The sequence below is a fragment of the Carassius auratus genome, chromosome 8 (genome assembly GCF_003368295.1).
Source record: "Carassius auratus strain Wakin chromosome 8, ASM336829v1, whole genome shotgun sequence".
Classification (NCBI taxonomy): domain Eukaryota; kingdom Metazoa; phylum Chordata; class Actinopteri; order Cypriniformes; family Cyprinidae; genus Carassius; species Carassius auratus.
This window is the reverse complement of record NC_039250.1, coordinates 26,293,046-26,311,292: the sequence shown is the minus strand read 5'-3', so window position 1 is coordinate 26,311,292 and position 18,247 is coordinate 26,293,046. Positions and strand designations below refer to the sequence as shown.

At 38.1% G+C, this 18,247-nt stretch overlaps 1 protein-coding gene across 1 annotated transcript; it reads right to left on the bottom strand.

Annotated features, from left to right (window-relative positions):
- Window positions 1–2,107: 2,107 nt before the first annotated feature.
- On the bottom strand, window positions 2,108–14,510 carry chdh (choline dehydrogenase). Its single transcript, XM_026270525.1, has 8 exons — window positions 14,386–14,510; window positions 12,497–13,268; window positions 11,456–11,607; window positions 8,999–9,128; window positions 4,830–4,964; window positions 4,604–4,746; window positions 3,743–3,845; window positions 2,108–3,006 (listed from the first exon to the last, which is right to left on the bottom strand). The coding sequence occupies exons 2-8, from the start codon at window positions 13,215–13,217 to the stop codon at window positions 2,588–2,590; spliced, it is 1,803 nt and encodes a 600-aa protein (XP_026126310.1). The 5' UTR covers window positions 13,218–13,268; window positions 14,386–14,510; the 3' UTR covers window positions 2,108–2,587.
- Window positions 14,511–18,247: the final 3,737 nt, after the last annotated feature.

The following is an 18,247-nucleotide window of genomic DNA, read 5'->3' as shown; positions in this document are numbered from 1 at the left end:
TTTTCAATACAGCATCTGACAAGAGTGCTTTCCATTTTGAGTGTATCTTGACAGAACAGTCAAGATAAGATTCCCCTGCATCCAATGGGCTTACTGCAGCATCAGGAGACAATCATAAATTATCCTCATTGAGTCACATGGTATGACATATGCAGGGGGCCCCTACCTTCCTAAGGATGGCCCTGTAGATCATTATCGCCAACATAACAGATTAAGAACAACAGTAGTAGTGTGACATTAACTGTGACATGTGCTTGAAGTGTTGGTTACCCAGTGTCTAACAGTGGCATCATTTGTTCTTGCGGTTGTGTAGATGAAGATGCCGACTGGACAAGAATAGAGGAGAACATGACTCTCTCCGTCTCACTCCATCCGCTCCTGGGTCACGCCTCCAGCCATGCCTCCACCCTACACCCCTCTGATTCAGACCACACCCAGTGCAGGCAGCACTCCAGGATTGGTTCACAGGGGCTTCAGGAATTCCCAGCAGGCTTCTGTTTGGTCAACCCCTCCCTCCTGAAGGTTCCAGCCTGACTGTGCAGCCATCACCTGCAGCATCGGAGCAGCGCTCAAAGCCTGGTGGAAGTGGTGAGTGATGCCAATTGACACAAGTCATGTCATCTTTATTTCTTAACCGCTTCATACACTACAGATTGTCAAAACTGCTGCAACAGATATGAGCAGGAAAACAGTGTAATCATTTATGGAAACGGATTTATGAAGACGGCAAGCTCTTGTAGACAATGGTGTCATTATTTATCTCTGGTCAGTTCAGTTTTTGTTCAGTTCAACAGTGTGAATTTCATCAATTTGAAATGTTCCTAGTTTGGTCCTGTTTGACCTAAATGCAGGTCATTCCCACAGTTTGGTGGATATCGAGAGAATGTCTTTCAAAAACACACTGGTCAAGCTCAGGCTAGTATAACTTAAAAATCCCCACATAATATTTTACTTTCACCTGCTAGGAAATGTGTCTTATTACAGGACATTTTTATGGGAAAATGTGTAAAACAATACAACAACAACAACAACAAAAAAAAAAATTCAAGTAATGAAGTCCATTACTAACTAGAAAAAAAACATCCTAGCAGGCATTTGGGATTACCAATTTAGGAAGAATTTTAATAAATAGAGCTGGGTAGTCTGTTACTGATTCCAAATTCCATGAAAAACTTTGTAGCTGGTTTATCCATCACATTACACATTTTAGGTATTGTAATCAGACTACTTTTTGACTACTTTTAGATTTAGATTTTGACCCAAGTCAGTTATAAAATTGATTTAAATAGGATAATTTCATACCATACCGATATAAAAATACAAAGAGTAAAAAATTATTAAATTTGTTGTGATTTAACAACATGAAGTGGATTAAACAGTACATTACAGTACGTCAACGTTTCCTAAACTGGGGTTCATGACTGAACTGCAGGCAGTTGGTAAGTTTAATGAAAAGCAAATAATTAATAACTTGTCTGACTTTCCTCAATGGAAAGAAGATGCAGTAACAAAGAATAGGCACTGAAGCCTTCATGATTCATACAGAGCGAGGTATAAAAGTATTGTGAAAACAGTCAATTTGTGTGCTATATTCCTGTGACTCAGCAGCTTTGAACACTAGAGTGCAGTGGATATCTTAACATTAGCTCACGAATATAGTGATGTTAGGATCATTTCAATTAATTGGTCGCTTTTATAATCTTTTTGAAAGCTTCAAGTTCAAGAAATAACATTGTACAGGTTCAGGGAGTAAATGATGAAGGAATAATGGCTTATTTAGCACATGCTGTTCCTAGAACCCACAAGAATGCTGTCTAGTACCCACAATTAAATGCAATTATAAATCATAAGAATGTGTGTATTGAAATGAAGATGAAGTGAAGCCCATTCAATTTGTGCAAATGATTATTTCAGTTCATCCTAGTGTCACACATCTGCATAGACAATATTTGGCTGTAAAAGAACATTCAAATCAATTATCAAGAGACATTTATAATTGAATCATTTTATTATTTTTGACAGGTACAGTTATTATTTAAAAGACAATCATCGATAGTAGTGATTTTACATGCACTGTCAATCTGTTAAAACTGGACTTGTATTTAAAAAATAAAATTAATCCATCGTATCAGTATAAAGAGCACATAAGAAGTCTGAAGGCTCTCCTTTTCTCTCCATGTAAACAAGAAAAAAGTTATTTGCATATATAACTGGTTCCTAGTGTTAGGTTTAGCAGCTGAAATGTATTATTTAGTGTGGAAATGTAAACTGGAAATATCTATGCTACAAATGGCTCTTCTTTGAAGAGCGTGATATTAGTCGGTTTCATTGCGACTTAGAGAATCTCATGAAATTGGTCGAACATGTCTGGTCATACTTCATTAAATGTGTTAGGAATTAACCTTTTGGTTAAGGTACACTTAAATTTAAGACAGACTAAAATCAGTCACTTTCTGGATAAAGATAAGCTGTCTTAAGACTGAAGAGTGGTTTGATCATGTGGCAAAAGGATTCATTCGTATCTGGAAAAAAAGCAAGTCTAAATGTGTTCTCCCACATTGCCATGAACGGCCAGGTCAGAGACGTCTTATCTCTGCGTCTCAAGAGTAACGGGCCGGTAAACAGGAACTCCAGGGTCATGGAGCGAGGGAATCCCTTTAATGGCATCCGCTGCCTTTTCAGCAATCATTATGGTGGGGGCGTTCAGATTCCCGCTCACCATGCTGGGCATAACGGAGGCGTCCACCACCCTCAGCCCCTGCAGACCGTGCACACGCAGAGTAGGGTCCACCACCGCCCTGCTGTCTGAGGCGCTGCCCATTTTACACGTGCAGGACGGGTGGTAGGCGCTGTCTGCCTTCTGCCGGACAAAAGCGTCGATCTCTGCATCGGATTGGATGGCGGAGCCCGGCTGCACCTCGGGGCCTCGGAAAGGGTCGAAGGCTTTTTGAGCGAAGATTTCCCGTGTGAGCTTAATGCATTCTCTGAACTCCCACACATCAGTGTCTGTGGGACGTTAGGAGATGGAGAACATGAGGCAGTTAGAGAAACTACAGCACAGTTATGATGTCAGGATTATCCATTCAAACATTTCAACACTTATAACTAACTTATGGCCACGAGTGGGGGGGGGTAGTCACACTTTAGCTAGTTTCGTCTAGACCATTGATGATTACCATGTTTCATCTCAATACGTCAAAGATACAGCCTCACTTCTATTCTAGGCCCTCGCCATCAAATTTGTAGGTGGGGGCAGTGAATGTACAGTGCTCTCTCCACCCTCAATACCACGACTGGGGTGTCCTTGAGCAAGGCACCGAAGCCCCAACTGCTCCCTTCAAGGGATAGTTCACTGGTCCCCATTGACTTCCATAGTATGAGAAGCAAAAAAGAACACTATGCAAGTCAAAGGGGACCAGCAACTGAAGGAAAACTATCCCTTTAAGTAACAAGAAATGAGTGGAAAAGAAACCCTCTCTATGAGTGCCTTGGTTATTTTTCATGCTGTAGCTAGAAAATGATGGCTGCAAATGTAGATTTTTAACTTTTAATTTTATATTATTTTTATTGCGATTATTGTTATTTCAGGAAAGACAAAAATAAAACGGCCATATTTGAAATATGGGCTACTGATTTCATCTTATAGGTTGTGGGACAAAGTCCCATGGTTCCCCTTGAACAGCTCCATTACACCGAACAACATGGTGCCTGATGCCTGAGGGTGAGATCGGAGGAAACGTACCAGTGGAAAGGTAGTTGGGTTGGATGATAGGGTGCGCCAGCGGGTCTTTACTCTTCAGTTTGAGCCACCCAACACTCGTGCTCCTCATGGGTCCAACATGAACCTACACACATCACAGGGAATCCATAAGTGTGCATAAACAAATGTGCCATCAGGGCAAAGACTGCAACTGTAGTCAAAGTCAACAGATGAAAGTGATGAAAGTCAACATGTACTTCCTCAGCTGCAGGTGAATTAAAGAGGTGTTCACACACACTAGCATTCATAGCAATGTCAATTTCACATAAGACTGTCGGCGTTGCGATGTTGGCATGTCTAGCAATGGAAAGTCAAATCTTATTTCCAGATAGCAAATTTAAGTTATAAAAATGTTGTGGGAACATTGTTTGGAATGGTTTCTAAAACGTTGAAACATCCAGTTCTCTTGTTGTTATTAGAATATTATTTAAAGGTTCCTAATATATTTCTTACAGTGTTCTTACAATTTTTACCTAGAATGTAATTTATATTTTTTATATTCTAGGATTATAAAGTATCCTATCATACTTTTTTCTCTCTGAATGTTATGAGAACGTATATCAATATTAATAAAGAACATTCAATTATCTTTTGTCTCCTGGCAGCAGTTACAGCTTTTTTTTTAAAAAGCCTGGGAGTGATGTATCAGCGATGTATCAGAAATCACCAGCATTCTGAATCAGTGTGATTCACTAATAATCTTGTTTATGATATGATTCATAATGCACTGCTGCCATTTATGTACAAACACATTTCTTTGCAGAAAGAAGTGTGACTCTTTAGGCTTGACAACAGAGAACACAGATAGTGTTTGATTAGCAACAGCCACTAAACTACTCAGACCTGGAAGGCCTCGATGTTGGATTTAACTCGGCCGTGATCGATGACCTGAGAGGGCAGGAAATGGAACTGAATATCAGGATGAGGAACACCAGGACGACTACGAATGAACCCGCCGCTCTCCAGATGAGCCGTCGCACCGTAACCTACAGCAGAACACACACAGTGTGTTAATGTCTGGATACGCTTCATGCTCTTGACAGGCCAAACGAACGTTCAGATGTATTACCTGTGAATCTGAGAAGCCATTCCAGGCCGATCTTCAGCATGTGGAAGGGCTTCTGGGCTTTGTAGAGTGTGATGGGTTGAGTACAGCGATGCTGCACATATATCTCCAGATGATCCTGCAGATTACAGCCCACACCTGAAACACACACACACCGTTCCTTCATAAGCACAGGCTACATTCAATCCTTTTGTTAAGATTTTAATCGCAAATTCACTGACATTTGAAACCGCATTTCTCCCACCTCCCAGCAAAAACAGGTTTGAGAACTCATTCTTGTGAATAAAAATAAAAATACATTACCGTATTTTCCGGACTATACGTTTTTCATAGTTTGGCTGGTCCTGCGACTTATAGTCAGGTGCGACTTATTTATCAAAATTAATTTGACATGAACTGAGAGAAATGAACCAAGAGAAAACATTACCGTCTCCAGCCGCCAGAGGGCGCTCTGTGCTGCTCAGTGCTACTGTAGTCTACACTGAACACATAGAGCGCCCTCTGGCGGCTGGAGACGGTGATGTTTTCTCTTGGTTCTTGGTTCTAAATAAATGTGACTTATAGTCCAGTGCAACTTATGTTTTTTCCTCATCATGACGTATTTTTGGACTGATGCGACTTATACTCAGGTGCGACTTATAGTCTGAAAAATACGGGTAATAACAAAAAGTTTATAACAAACACAAGAAAAATGTATTGCAAGTTCGATACTAAAGTAAAAATGCAGACCAATGTGATGTTGCTTATATCATGTTTTTTGTGTATTATTAAGGCCCGTTCAAACCAAGATCGATAACTACAGTTTACTGTAACAATATAATTAGGCACACATTTTGCCACGATGCAATTGTTTTTCCCTGAATTTATCTTATTATTGCTTGAAAATGTTATGTTCTATGGAAGCCTGTTATCCCCACTGAATAATAATTATTAAAAAAAAATTGTCACTTTTTCATCTCACAATTCTGACTTTTGTTTTCACTATATAAACTTAAAATTGCATGTTATAAAGTCAGAACAAACTCGAATTTTGAGAAAAAAGTCAGAATTGTGAGATTACATTATTTCTCAGAATTGCGAATATGTATAATGTCTCACAAATGCGAGTTTATATGATGCAATTCTGAGAAAAAAAAACTGAATTGTGATATAAAAAACAATTACCTTTTTTATTTTTTTATTTAGTGGCGGGGAAAAAACATGTTTAAAAATACATTAAAGTAAAAAAAAACACTCTATCAGTGAATTCTAGAGTATTCAAGGTTCAAATGTTTGATGTTGAAATCTCCTCCGATTAATGTTCACTATAAATTTGCACATTTGTTTTTAAATAAGACAAAATGTATCACAGACTAATCTGCTCTGGGAAAAGAAAGCATTTTCTAAAGAAAAGACAAGAAATCTTAACTGTGAAGTGGTAATGTGACTAAATAAGTACTGCGGAGTCCTACCAGCTCATCTTCTTCACTGGCCCAGCAATGTCTAAAACAATCCCTGAGCTGTGAAACATGAGCGTCCCTGATGAAAGCTGTGTGTTCTTAGTTCGCACTCTTCAGCTGGAGTGTGTTGCAAGTGTGCAAACATGAGAAATTATTTGCTTGTCACTGGAGTATTTTATTATGTCAAAATCAGAATCTCAAACCAGGGCTTGCAGGCCAAAGTTTGCCCATGATTTGCCATGCCTTATCACAGGATCAGGGAAAAAAACTCTTAATTTCTAACTTATATCTTTGCTTTAACAATTGTTTTGCTTTACTTTTGCATTGAAATGTAAAAAATATTCGAGTGGAACGGGAGCTCTAGTGAACTTTGACCATTGCATACAAAGTCAAGTCACCTTTATTTATATAGTGCTTTTAACAATAAAGATTGTCAAAGCAACTGTACAGCATTAATAAGGAAAAAAGTCTGTCAATAATGCAGAAAAATGGTGTTCATGATGCAAAACAGTTTCATGAAGACCATTTGATAGTACAACCAATCTATGGGTATATATAACTGAAGCTGTCAAAACACGAAGAAAAAAAAAACATTCTGATTTTTCTTCTCACAGATTTGTTTTGGTGGCCTAAATGGCCTCTGAAATGATTGCCAGAGCAGTTGAAGCTGCTTTGCACTAAAGCATCCATTCAGTTGAATGAACATATGGCATTCACATTTACATTTGCCAAGTCGAGCGAGGGTATACAACATATATCCTGTCTGCTTAAAATCAAAACAGACAACAGATTTCCTTATTGCGTGTTCCTGCTCCTATTGTGAACATCATCTTTTTACCACAATCTTTTATCAAAATGTCATAACACGCACTTCCTGTGATATGAATAACTTGCTGTCTGTGACACATGTGTGGTCAGACAATCTCAGATCTGCCTCCATCCTGGAATATAACTTATTCATTACAAATAGATTTAAATACACAACAAACACATTTCAAGACATTAAACTATATTTTAGATTACCATAAATGCTTGTCGATACATTTGGCTTAATGTATGTGCCTTTAACCAGATCCCCTTTTTAAAAAGTCTTTAGGTTATACAGCTATAAAAGAGAGCGCAAACACTCTTACGGTGCTAACAATCTTCTGTCAGGATTTACTAAAGACACACAGTGAAAAATTACTAATGAAAATGCATGGATGAAAAAGTCATTTTTGCAGCTGATCTTACTGCAGATGCATTTGTAAGAGCTTCCCTTTCAGACACAAAATACATTTTTTAGGAGAGTATTTAAATCAATCAATGTGACATGATTTGCGGTAGTCAGTTTAAAGATTCTGCGCCATTATTAAAGCCCAAAAGAGCATTACCTGCACCTGCTCATCATCGGCTCTTGGTAGATCGTGTTGGTCATTATAGAAATGATCAAGCTGTGTCTGTCTTCTTTCATTTGGATATTGTCAGTAGATCACTTGCAGAACTTTCCACTGCTTTTCCAACTGCACTTTTATGGGATTGTGGTCTCCCGCCAGTGTACTTTGTTTAGTGAATCTGGCCCTTACAATTCATCATTTTTTTTTTTTTACTATAAGTCATGTGAAGGACTGTGAAACCATTTGAAAATATGTGTTGAGTAAATACATAGAAAATCATGGGGTAAAAATACACATTAAACACTAAATGTGTTTTAAATTTTATCAGATAACAATAAGAGTGTTGATGAGTGCTGATGCGTATCATTTGCTGCAGATGCTCTACTCTGCTGAAGAAAAAACAACAACAGCATATGCTGTTAAAGGATGTTCTGAACATGATAGCGGCTTTGAGCTGGTTTGAGCTGGTTTACACTGGTTTGAGCTGGTTTACACTGGTTTGAGCTGGTTTACACTGGTTTGAGCTGTTTTGAGCTGGTTTACACTGGTTTGAGTTGGTTTACGCTGGTCCTTAGCTCCAGGACCTGAACCATGCTTTAAAACCAGAAGCCATGCTTCAAACATCCCTAACCAGCATATGCTGTTTCTTCAACATTAAAACACTAGTAATAGCATTGTTAGTCTGTATTTTGTAATATAGATGGACAAAACAATAATAATTTTGATAAAATAGACTGTATTTAAATATCTTCTGCTACTTTCAGGATGATTTCAGTAAACTAGTTACTTCAGTAGCTTGATAAACACCTAATCTTATAAATCACAACTAAATATATTAATTTACTTATGTTGTCTATTTGAAAACACCACTTGTCCATTTAGTTCACCTAATGTTGTTATTATTATTGATGTTTATGATTGTTGTTAGAAAAAATCCTATGTTGTGATATGAAGATGAAACATTTAAATAATGGATTTAATGTTTCTCTTAAGATTTTCATTAAACTGGTTAAGTATATTGTTTATTTTTCAAAAAAAAAAAATCAGTCTATCTCTAATTATTTTCATGATAAGTATTCTGGAAATACTAATAAATGACAGGGTTGTCTATTTAACTGTATTTTTAAAGGTAGGTGTTTATTAGACTATTGAACTAACTAGTTTACAGTTTTACAGTGAAAAAAAAAGAGATATAATACATTACTAAAATGTTTCATGTTACTTTAAAGTGAACAGCCAGTTCAGAATGAAGCCCATTTTACCTCCTCGCTGAAGCCAGTATTTACTCTCATGGAGCTGGACTGAAGGAGCGGGCAGACTCTGATGCTACACTACACAAAGAAGGAAATGGGGTCACCTGGAAGATGCTGTATCACGGGAATATCATGTTTGCGAAGGTCATCTGCGTTTCCCACTCCAGACAGCAGGAGGAGCTGTGGAGAGTTTATGGCTCCACCGCTGAGAATGACCTCCTTATCAGCAAAAACCTGAAGTCAACAGAAGAGACATACACTTGTCAACAAATCAAATCTTTTCTTTTTTTTAATCTAAAGGACTAAGTGAACGTGAAAGACTGATGGGCAGATAAGAAACCATCGAGCGTGACTTTCATCACTTATCATCAGTCTGTTACAGACGTTCTCAGAACTGTTGATCTGTTGATGTGGTGAGAGTCTGGTGGAACAAAAGTCCCAATTTGCCTACTGTGACAGATTATGTAGGTTAATCAAACAGATTACACATCCTGCTTACTGAACTTTACACGTCAAAGGCTGTAGATCATCAGATCTCATTTAGCACAGATCTCTGATAGACATGAACAGCACAGTGCTTCCTTCACAGCCAGGACACAGATAATCACATCCTAATTCAACGTAACATCGTGTCTACTGGGGTTGCTTTTCTGTGCTATACCACTAGAGTTCTGTGAATGGCTATTTATATCATAAAAATGCATTTGCTTGATTGTGTCTTATCATAATGTCTTAAAAGTGTCTTCTTTAAATGTGTCTTGATGCAAAAGCACTGTCTGTTGAGTCTGGTACAGACTTGGCGGTGAAAAACCCCCGTTTGAAGATTTAAACAGGTTTAGAGGTAAACACATGCAGTTTAACGGCCCATCTACGAAGTAAAAGATTTCCACTCCAAACCTTCTATACGACATGTTGTGACTGAATACTGTTAGATTCCACTAACCAGAGACTGACTTTCATTCTAACAGCAATAAAAAGAAAAATAGCTGTTAATTTACTCATCTTTTTTTCTTTTTTTCTTTTTTACTTCGGTAGAGCCATTAAAGAAGTTTTTTTTTTTTCACTGAAACTGTTCCCTGCTGTTACAGGTGTGGATTTGTCTTCATGCTCATTTTGACCTAGTTTCTCTGGCTGCATCTCATTAGTTTCCTCGTTCAGTATCTGTTTCTGTTCTGTTCTGTTCTTTGCCAGTTATTAGTTGATGTTTTTTGCTCTGTCGGATTGTCTCTATTGTTCCCTGTGGATTTATTAAAGACTGGACTAAACTACTTTTCTTCGCCGTGTGCTTTAACTAGCTTAAGCAAAGCATGACACCTGCCCTAGTGAATATATAAACATATATACTTGCATACACACAATAAATGGATAGTGGATTGGAAGTACTGTATACTTATTATGAAATAAATTTATTTTAAATAAATTATAGCATAGGATTTTTTTTTTGAGGGTGGTGATTAATAAAATGCATGTTAATTGAAGGAAAGAAAAAAAAGCATATAGAGGCAAGACTAAAAGAATAACGTGGCTCCTGATAATATATTGAGGTCTTATGAAGCGAATCGATCGGTCTGTGCATGAAGCTGAACGTTATTCAAAACATCATTTCCTGTAATCCAGAGGAAAGTCTGATTTGTTTCCTTGAACTGGTTCTTTTTGAGTTCATTCCAGTTTACTGTTTTCAATATCTGTTTAAGCAATGCATCATGTGTACACAATTTTATTATTAAAGGACCCAGCATTTTATGAATCATTTCAAGGACCACAGTTTCAGTTCAAAATCTTCTTGTTCTCCTGAAGAAATAGTCATCTAGATCTTGGAAGAACTGAGGAAGATTTATTTACAAGCTTGAAGCTCAAATATACTATAACAGCATTCATTAGGCAGTGCACATGAGAAGTCAAGTGTGTTTATACGCATTCATGACCAACGTAGTCACTTTGAAAGGTTTAGATTCTCTGCTGTGTGTAATACATATGCCTTGACCGTTCTTCACTCCAGTTAACACCACTTTGACATTTAGCATTTTCCCTTAAACCGCAGGGTTAAAAACATTGACTATGTTCACATGAACGCATTTGTATGTAACAAGCCTCAAATCGAATTTTTTTTTTTTTATTAGATTTTTTTACATGCACACACTGCACACATATAGAGTTTCTCACTGTTTGCACATAATAACCTCTCTCCTACACGGGTTTCTTTGTTTGTTTTTAACATCAGAATTTATTTGTATCCATTTCATATGTAATTACGTTATTTCAGCGTCACTGCACATGCACAGTCCTTTCAGTTTTGAGGTTCAATCCGATCGAGTGTTTACATGCATTCTCAATCGTATTAGAAGAGGAATAAACCACCCCCTTCAATCTGAGTGAAATGTAATTCCGATCGAGCTCATTCTGATCGATTAAGGAGTTTACATGAAGGATTTTGAAGTCCGACTGAGGCATCAATCTGATTACACTGGTTGCATGTAAGTGTAGCCACTGATAACCCAGTGGTTCAGTGCAGTGTGGAAAGCTAATCTGACTAAATACTAATTTTTTTTTTTTTTTATTACCTTTTTCGTCTGTCCATTCTGCTGGTACTCCACCCCTCTCGCGCGGGTCCCGTCAAACAGAATACGGGTCACCATGCAGCCGACCTCTGTTCTCAGATTGGCTCTGGACAGCACAGGCCGGAGGTAAGCACTAGCTGTGCTCCATCGTTTACCTGAGGGAGAAAAAGGAGAGAAGCTGAATTTGATTCAAGCACAGAATTACACTATTACTAGTGCTCACGCTAAGGATCACGTGTAAGAGACCAGATGTACTGTTACTTTTGTTCTTCAGCTGGCAGATGCTTCAAATGAGTGGGGAAAACACCCCAGACTTGCACTGCATTACAGGGAAGTTGTGGCCTAGTGGTTAGAGAGTTTGACTCCTAACCCGAGGGTTGTGGGTTTGAGTCTGGGGCTGGCAATACCATGACTGATACCCTCTGAGTGTGTGTGTTCACAGTGTGTGTGTGTGTGTGTGTGTGCACTTTGGATGGGTTAAATGCAGAGCACGAATTCTGAGAATGAGTCACCATACTTGGCTGTATGTCACGTCACTTTCATTACGATGCCTTAATTCAAGGAATGGCAGGAAGTTTTTTTTTTTTTTTTTTTTTCATATCATACGGTATTTGTATTTATCACGATATTCATTTATCATTAATGAGGAAGGAAATGCTTAATAGAAAATTGTGTACAAATTTAATATGAGAATAAAAAAAATAAAACAAAAAATGTAAACAATGTTTTAAAATATAACAATTAATTTACAACAAAATACTGCTTTTTTTGGTCAAATAAAATGCTGCATGACAGAACTATATAAATTAAAACATGGATGGAAAAAAAATGGTTATATGATACAAACTATAACTACTTTGAAAAGTACATTTTAATATACAACTGATATATTTCAGTCATAATTTCTTCAAGTTAAAACTTTTTTATTCATTTATTTTTTTAAATTGCTGTTCTTTGAGATCTTTGAGTTTCAGAGTGTATATGTCTGTAATGGGACGCTAAGTATTTAATCATGCATGCATGCATTCATGCAATAACGTTCACCTCTGTGGATGGTCATGTCCATCCAGCCCACTCCTTCCTGCTGGAATCCGTTCATGTCATCGGTGAAGGGGTATCCAGCCTGCTGGCCCGCTTCGATGAACGCATGGTGCAGAGGGTGATTGGTCTTTCCTCGCGTCACATGCAGCGGGCCGTCGTCCCCTCGGTATCGATCTGCCCCCAGCTCATGCGCCTGGGCCTTGCGGAAGTACGGAAGACAGTGATCGTAGCCCCAGCCCTCGGCCCCCTCGCTCTGCCAGCGGTTGTAGTCCTCGGCGTGCCCCCGAATGTACACCATGGCATTGAGTGACGATGAGCCGCCCCAGACGCGTCCACGAGGCCAGTACATCACCCTGTTGTCCATGTGCGCCTGAGGTAGCGTGTGGTAAAACCAGTTGTACTTGTCATCGCAGAGGTTATAGGTCAGAGCGGCCGGCATGTGAATCTTCCAGGACAGACGGGTGCTTCCCAGCTGCTTGTCTTTGGGTCCCGCCTCCAGAAGCAGCACTGATTCGGATGCGTTCTCTGACAGACGGTTGGCCAGCACACAGCCTGCAGATCCAGCCCCGACTATCACATAGCTGTGGGACGCTGTGCTCTTATTCACTGCCGTACTGCTGTACCTGTGCTGCTGCAGCGCTGGGCATGAGTTTGGCAAACGTCGCACACCAATGTACCTGTGAAGGCTTGATGTGAGCCTCACAGATGATGAGAGACACGGCATACTGATGGAGATCTCAGCTTTCAAAGTACTGCACCGATGGTCATCGGAGGCCTGGAGAAACACACACAGGATTAAACACTGAGGTCATGAGATTCATCGTGCTTGATGCTGGCTTAGCATTTACTGAAAAGTCTACAAGTTAAACACTCTTGCAAGTGCAGTTTCTAACTATTAAATACAGTCCAGAGATTTAGGAGCACTAATAAGTAAATCTTCAACATTAATATTATACTCATTGAAAATAAACATATTCAATGCTAAGTTGAACATCATATTAATTTGAAAAATATCAATCGACAAAGTGACTCTTTATGAGGCAGTCACAGAATCATTCATTGAGACGATTCGTTCAAAAACATTCTGGAGACTTATAAGCTAGTGATTAAATCATTCAACTGATTCACTAAAATGCAGTGATTTACTGCTATATTCACAATAGAACACAGTCTCATGTACCTTAATGATATAATGGATATAATGTAAAATACCATTTAATGATGTGTATAATTAAGAGCACAATGTTTCATTTAGGCAGGCAAGAGCTGGAAACAGCAATATAATATGTGAGGAGAGGTTAATTATTAATTTCTAAAGATTTTATTTGAACAAGAGTATGTGACTGTAATCTGATGTGAATGTAACAGGGTTGAGTGGCTGTTCAACAAGCCTACAGTGTGACATGTCTGGATCACAGTTTGATCAAAAGGATTACATAGGAATAAGACTGGTGGATAAACTGAAGTTTAGATCTTTGTAATCCAGAAAGGTTTTGATGGGCTAACGTTACAAAGGCCTTTAACCTACTCGGAAACAAATGATAATCAATGCTTCAGGATGATAGGACTCCAACAGCGATCACAGGACTGGTTTACTTGAGCTCTGTCTGATCGTTGATTCACCAAAAAAAAAAAAAAAAAAAAAAAAAAGTCCAGGTCCTTCACTTTTATATATTTTACTTCTAAATATTCGTTCATTTTTTTACCGCAGAAAACATTCCAAAGTGAAACATTCCACGTCTGAATCTTGTGCTACTTTTCCTATCAAAACAACAGACATTGAGGGGATAGTACAGCGAAAGCCGCACGAGCACAATAACTGTTGCTGTTTTCTATAAAAGGACGTTAGAAACATACAGTTACAAGTGACCACTGACTGAAAAACAGCTTACCGTGTAGTGTTCTTCACGCAGTGCGCACAGCTGAACCGGAGAGGAGTGGAGGTCTCTGAGTGTAACTCCTCCCACTCCACTGTCCTGCTGAGGCTCAAGTGGCCGTTTAGGACCTTGTGGGTGTTTTCAAACTGCTGGGTGTTTCTAAATCGTGCAATCAAAATGATCCCCCTCACCCAATCCCACCCCTAAACCTACCATCACTATGACGTCAGCCAATCAGGTATCATGGTCTAAAAACACCCCGCTCTGGTTACTCCCATTACCCTCCTGCAGAGACCTATACTTGTTGCAGAGACCTCTACTTGGTCCTGCTGCGCACTGTGGGCGGAGTCTGTATTTTAGCCCCTCCCACGCCGGACTGTCCTTGCATTCATGTCTTTTCGAACTTCACCAAGGCAGCCATGATCGTTCGACCCATTGTTGTCCAAGACTTATATACATTCTTAAATCGGAAAAATTTGCAATAAAATGCAATTTATTATATTTATATTTTTTGTAACATACTCTTTATGTCAGAGAAGAACATAAATATGACACCCAAGACTACAAGGACAAATGTAGACCATTTTTAAGAAAGGGACAATTTTGTAAAATTGTGTAAAAATGGTGAAATTATATTTTTATGATTATATGAAATGCTAGCTATGAAACTAGACTCAGTCAAGTCTTGTGCTCAAGCCCTAGATCATAGCAAGAAAACATACAAAAAATCCAATACACCAGCTATCTGCCAAATTTATCACACTAAAATGCTCTTAAGAATTTAGCTCTAGTAAAATTAACATAACATAAAACATAACATAAAAATGTAAAACCTTGCAGTCTTGCAGATGGTCCTTCCAAGTAGCCTAGAGGTCTACACGGAGGACCGCAGTGTGTGTGTGTGTGTGTGTGTGTGTGTTTGTGTATATATTATGTTCATACACAGTTTGAGTTGTGTTTAGTTTTAACTCTTTCTTCCATTTTGGGTAAGAAAAAAAAAAAAACTTCATCAGGTACTTAGTGTCTTCCACAGGGCCGTTGCTGGCCAAATGGGTGCCCTATGGCTATAACTTTATTATGACTCTAATTTATTTTGTAGTCTCAAGCATTCAGAAATCATGCAAAAGAAAATTAAGTAGTTTTACTATGATAAAACCAGGTTTTGTTTTTGTAAGGGTTGTGATGTCCACATGTTTTTACAAATTACAGAGGCTGTCATCTATAGCAAAAAGGTGGCCAAAAATGAAAGATGTAGTGAATATTTGAATTAAAAGTTTGGGCAACATCCTAAACAAGGATTTGATTGTCCTGTAAGTGTAGCAGCAACAATTACCAGGCCTTTGGCTCCCTTTGCATTTGTTATAACATGTAATACACATAAATTGTTTATTTTGTATTAGCCTACATTACGCATTTTAACAGTGTTATTAAACAATCACTATTGTCTCGTTTTTTTTTTTACATTATATAATGCATTTAAGTAATTTGAAAGGCTATTGATGGCTTAGGTTGTTTTTTATAACAAAAGCAACTAAAATATTGTATGAAAACTTATTTTTTTAATTATTATTTGAAGAAACAAAACCATGATTTTTGAATCAATGATTTTTGGTGTTGTTATTGTTAAAACCATGGTTAATTTTCGTAAGGGAACCTGGGAACTCAGAGACAATATTAGATGTGTTGGTGTTAGTGAAATTATTTCCGACATTAAAACTAGTTTTGTAACGTCAACAGCCAAAATTTTTTTATAAATAAATAATAATAAATAAAAAAATCACAGGAATGTGGCTTAAAGTAATACACCGGACTCATTTTCACCTAAATTATTTACAATATATTTTAATACATATTGAAAATGTATAAGGTTTGCATTATAGTTGACATCTAAATGAACACATAGTTGTTTTTATGACTGTAAGTCTTTCTCCTCAAATGCTACTGAGCTTCAAATTTGCATTTGAGCCTGTTCGGTTGTGAAAAAGTAGCATATGATTAAGTAGTCACAGGATTGGGCTCGCGCTCCATTCATCTCTGACGCAGCTGATGTGTGATCTCTCCTTAGGACTTGTGGCCAGTAATACTAAAATGAAGTAGTTTTACTTTTCTGTAGTTTAATTGCTCTCTGCATCTTACCGACGACATTACCTGAGCAGTCAAAAGCTGCGTATTTATTGCATGGACGGAGCAGAAATTTAAGTGTCTAAATCATACACACAGTTCCATTGAATGATAAATGTGTTTTAACAATGCTGATGAACCGAATGTTCAAAGGAAATTGTTAAAATAGCCACAGCATTAACAACGACCTTGAAATAAGAGCACAAGGTTTATCTGATAATCAGATGAATGAAAGAAACTTTTGTTGCTTTAACAAACAGATATCTGGTGCCTTTTCTCTTTTCATCATTCGCTGACGGAGAGGAAAAGTTAAATAGCTACTATAGCATTTTATTTTGTGAAAAAGTGATAAAGAAGTTTTCACGCTGAAAGAGATGTGATCTCGCTCTCATAGGCTAATATTATATATAAATTATATATAAAATTGTAGATTCACACTGAAGGCATCAAAACTATGAATTAACACATGTGGAATTATATACATAACAAAAAAAGTGTGAAACAACTGAAAATGTTTCATATTCTAGGTTCCTCAAAGTAGCCACCTTTTGCTTTGATTACTGCTTTGCACACTCTTGGCATTCTCTTGATGAGCTTCAAGAGGTAGTCACCTGAAATGGTCTTCCAACAGTCTTGAAGGAGTTCCCCAAGGGATGCTTAGCACTTGTTGGCCTTTTTGTCTTCTGTCTGCGGTCCAGCTCACCCCTAAACCATCTTGATTGGGTTCAGGTCCGGTGACTGTGGAGGCCAGGTCATCTGGAGCAGCACCCCATCACTCTCCTTCTTGGTCAAATAGCCCTTGATGCCTTCAGTGTGAATCTACAATTTTCATATTCCTGAAAATAAAGAAAACTCTTTGAATGAGAAGGCGTGTCCAAACTTTTGATTTGTACTGTATATATACAGTGCTTTAAGTGGGCCGGTAGGCACCGGTACTCAGTACCGCCACTTCCTCTTGAGCGTACCGCCACCTCTCTGTGCACCCAGACCGTGCTTTTAGCCTCAAACCTACCTAGCGGTCCATAGCGGACTCGCGGACGCAGAAAGTAAGAGGCTTTAAGATGCAGTTTGTAAGACGAGCACAGGAGTATGACTTTTACGCGCAATTGACTTGAATCGAGTATAGAAAATAGAGCTTAAGATCTTTGCCTGAACCCGACGGGACCCGATCGGACTTCATTTCGATTTGGGCTTCATTTACTTCATTTTACCAACGCTTGTGTGGTAAATGAACGGTCATATAACGTGTTTCGATTAGTGCGAGAAAGATGCGAAAATGTATGCTTAGTAGTTGAAACGGAGGCTTGCCTCTGACGATTACGTTTTGGTAGCACCAGCAACTAAACAAAGTGTGAGGTTTGGAAAAGTTTTGACCCTGTTTATAATGAGAATCCTCGAATAATGAGCCAGAGGGCGCACCATCAGTGAGTGCAGGAACGCGCTGAAGCCATCTACAGTGGATTCAATCATTTTCCTCAAAAAAAAAAAAAAAAAACACGTAGGCCTTACCAAATCTTGGAGAGTAAATGTTTTTCAAATAATTACTAAATATTAATTGAATCTTAAATGCATAATAGACAGAGTAGGCTATGCTAATGTTGGCATTAATATTTTATTATGTCAGCTGCTATGGTGAAGCAAATCCGACAGAGCCTTTATCTTAATTTCGTTATTGCCAAATACCCATCTTAATTTAGAATTTATATCAATTAAATTTTTTAAGAAAGATTTGTTTTTATTGGTGCATTGGCCTATT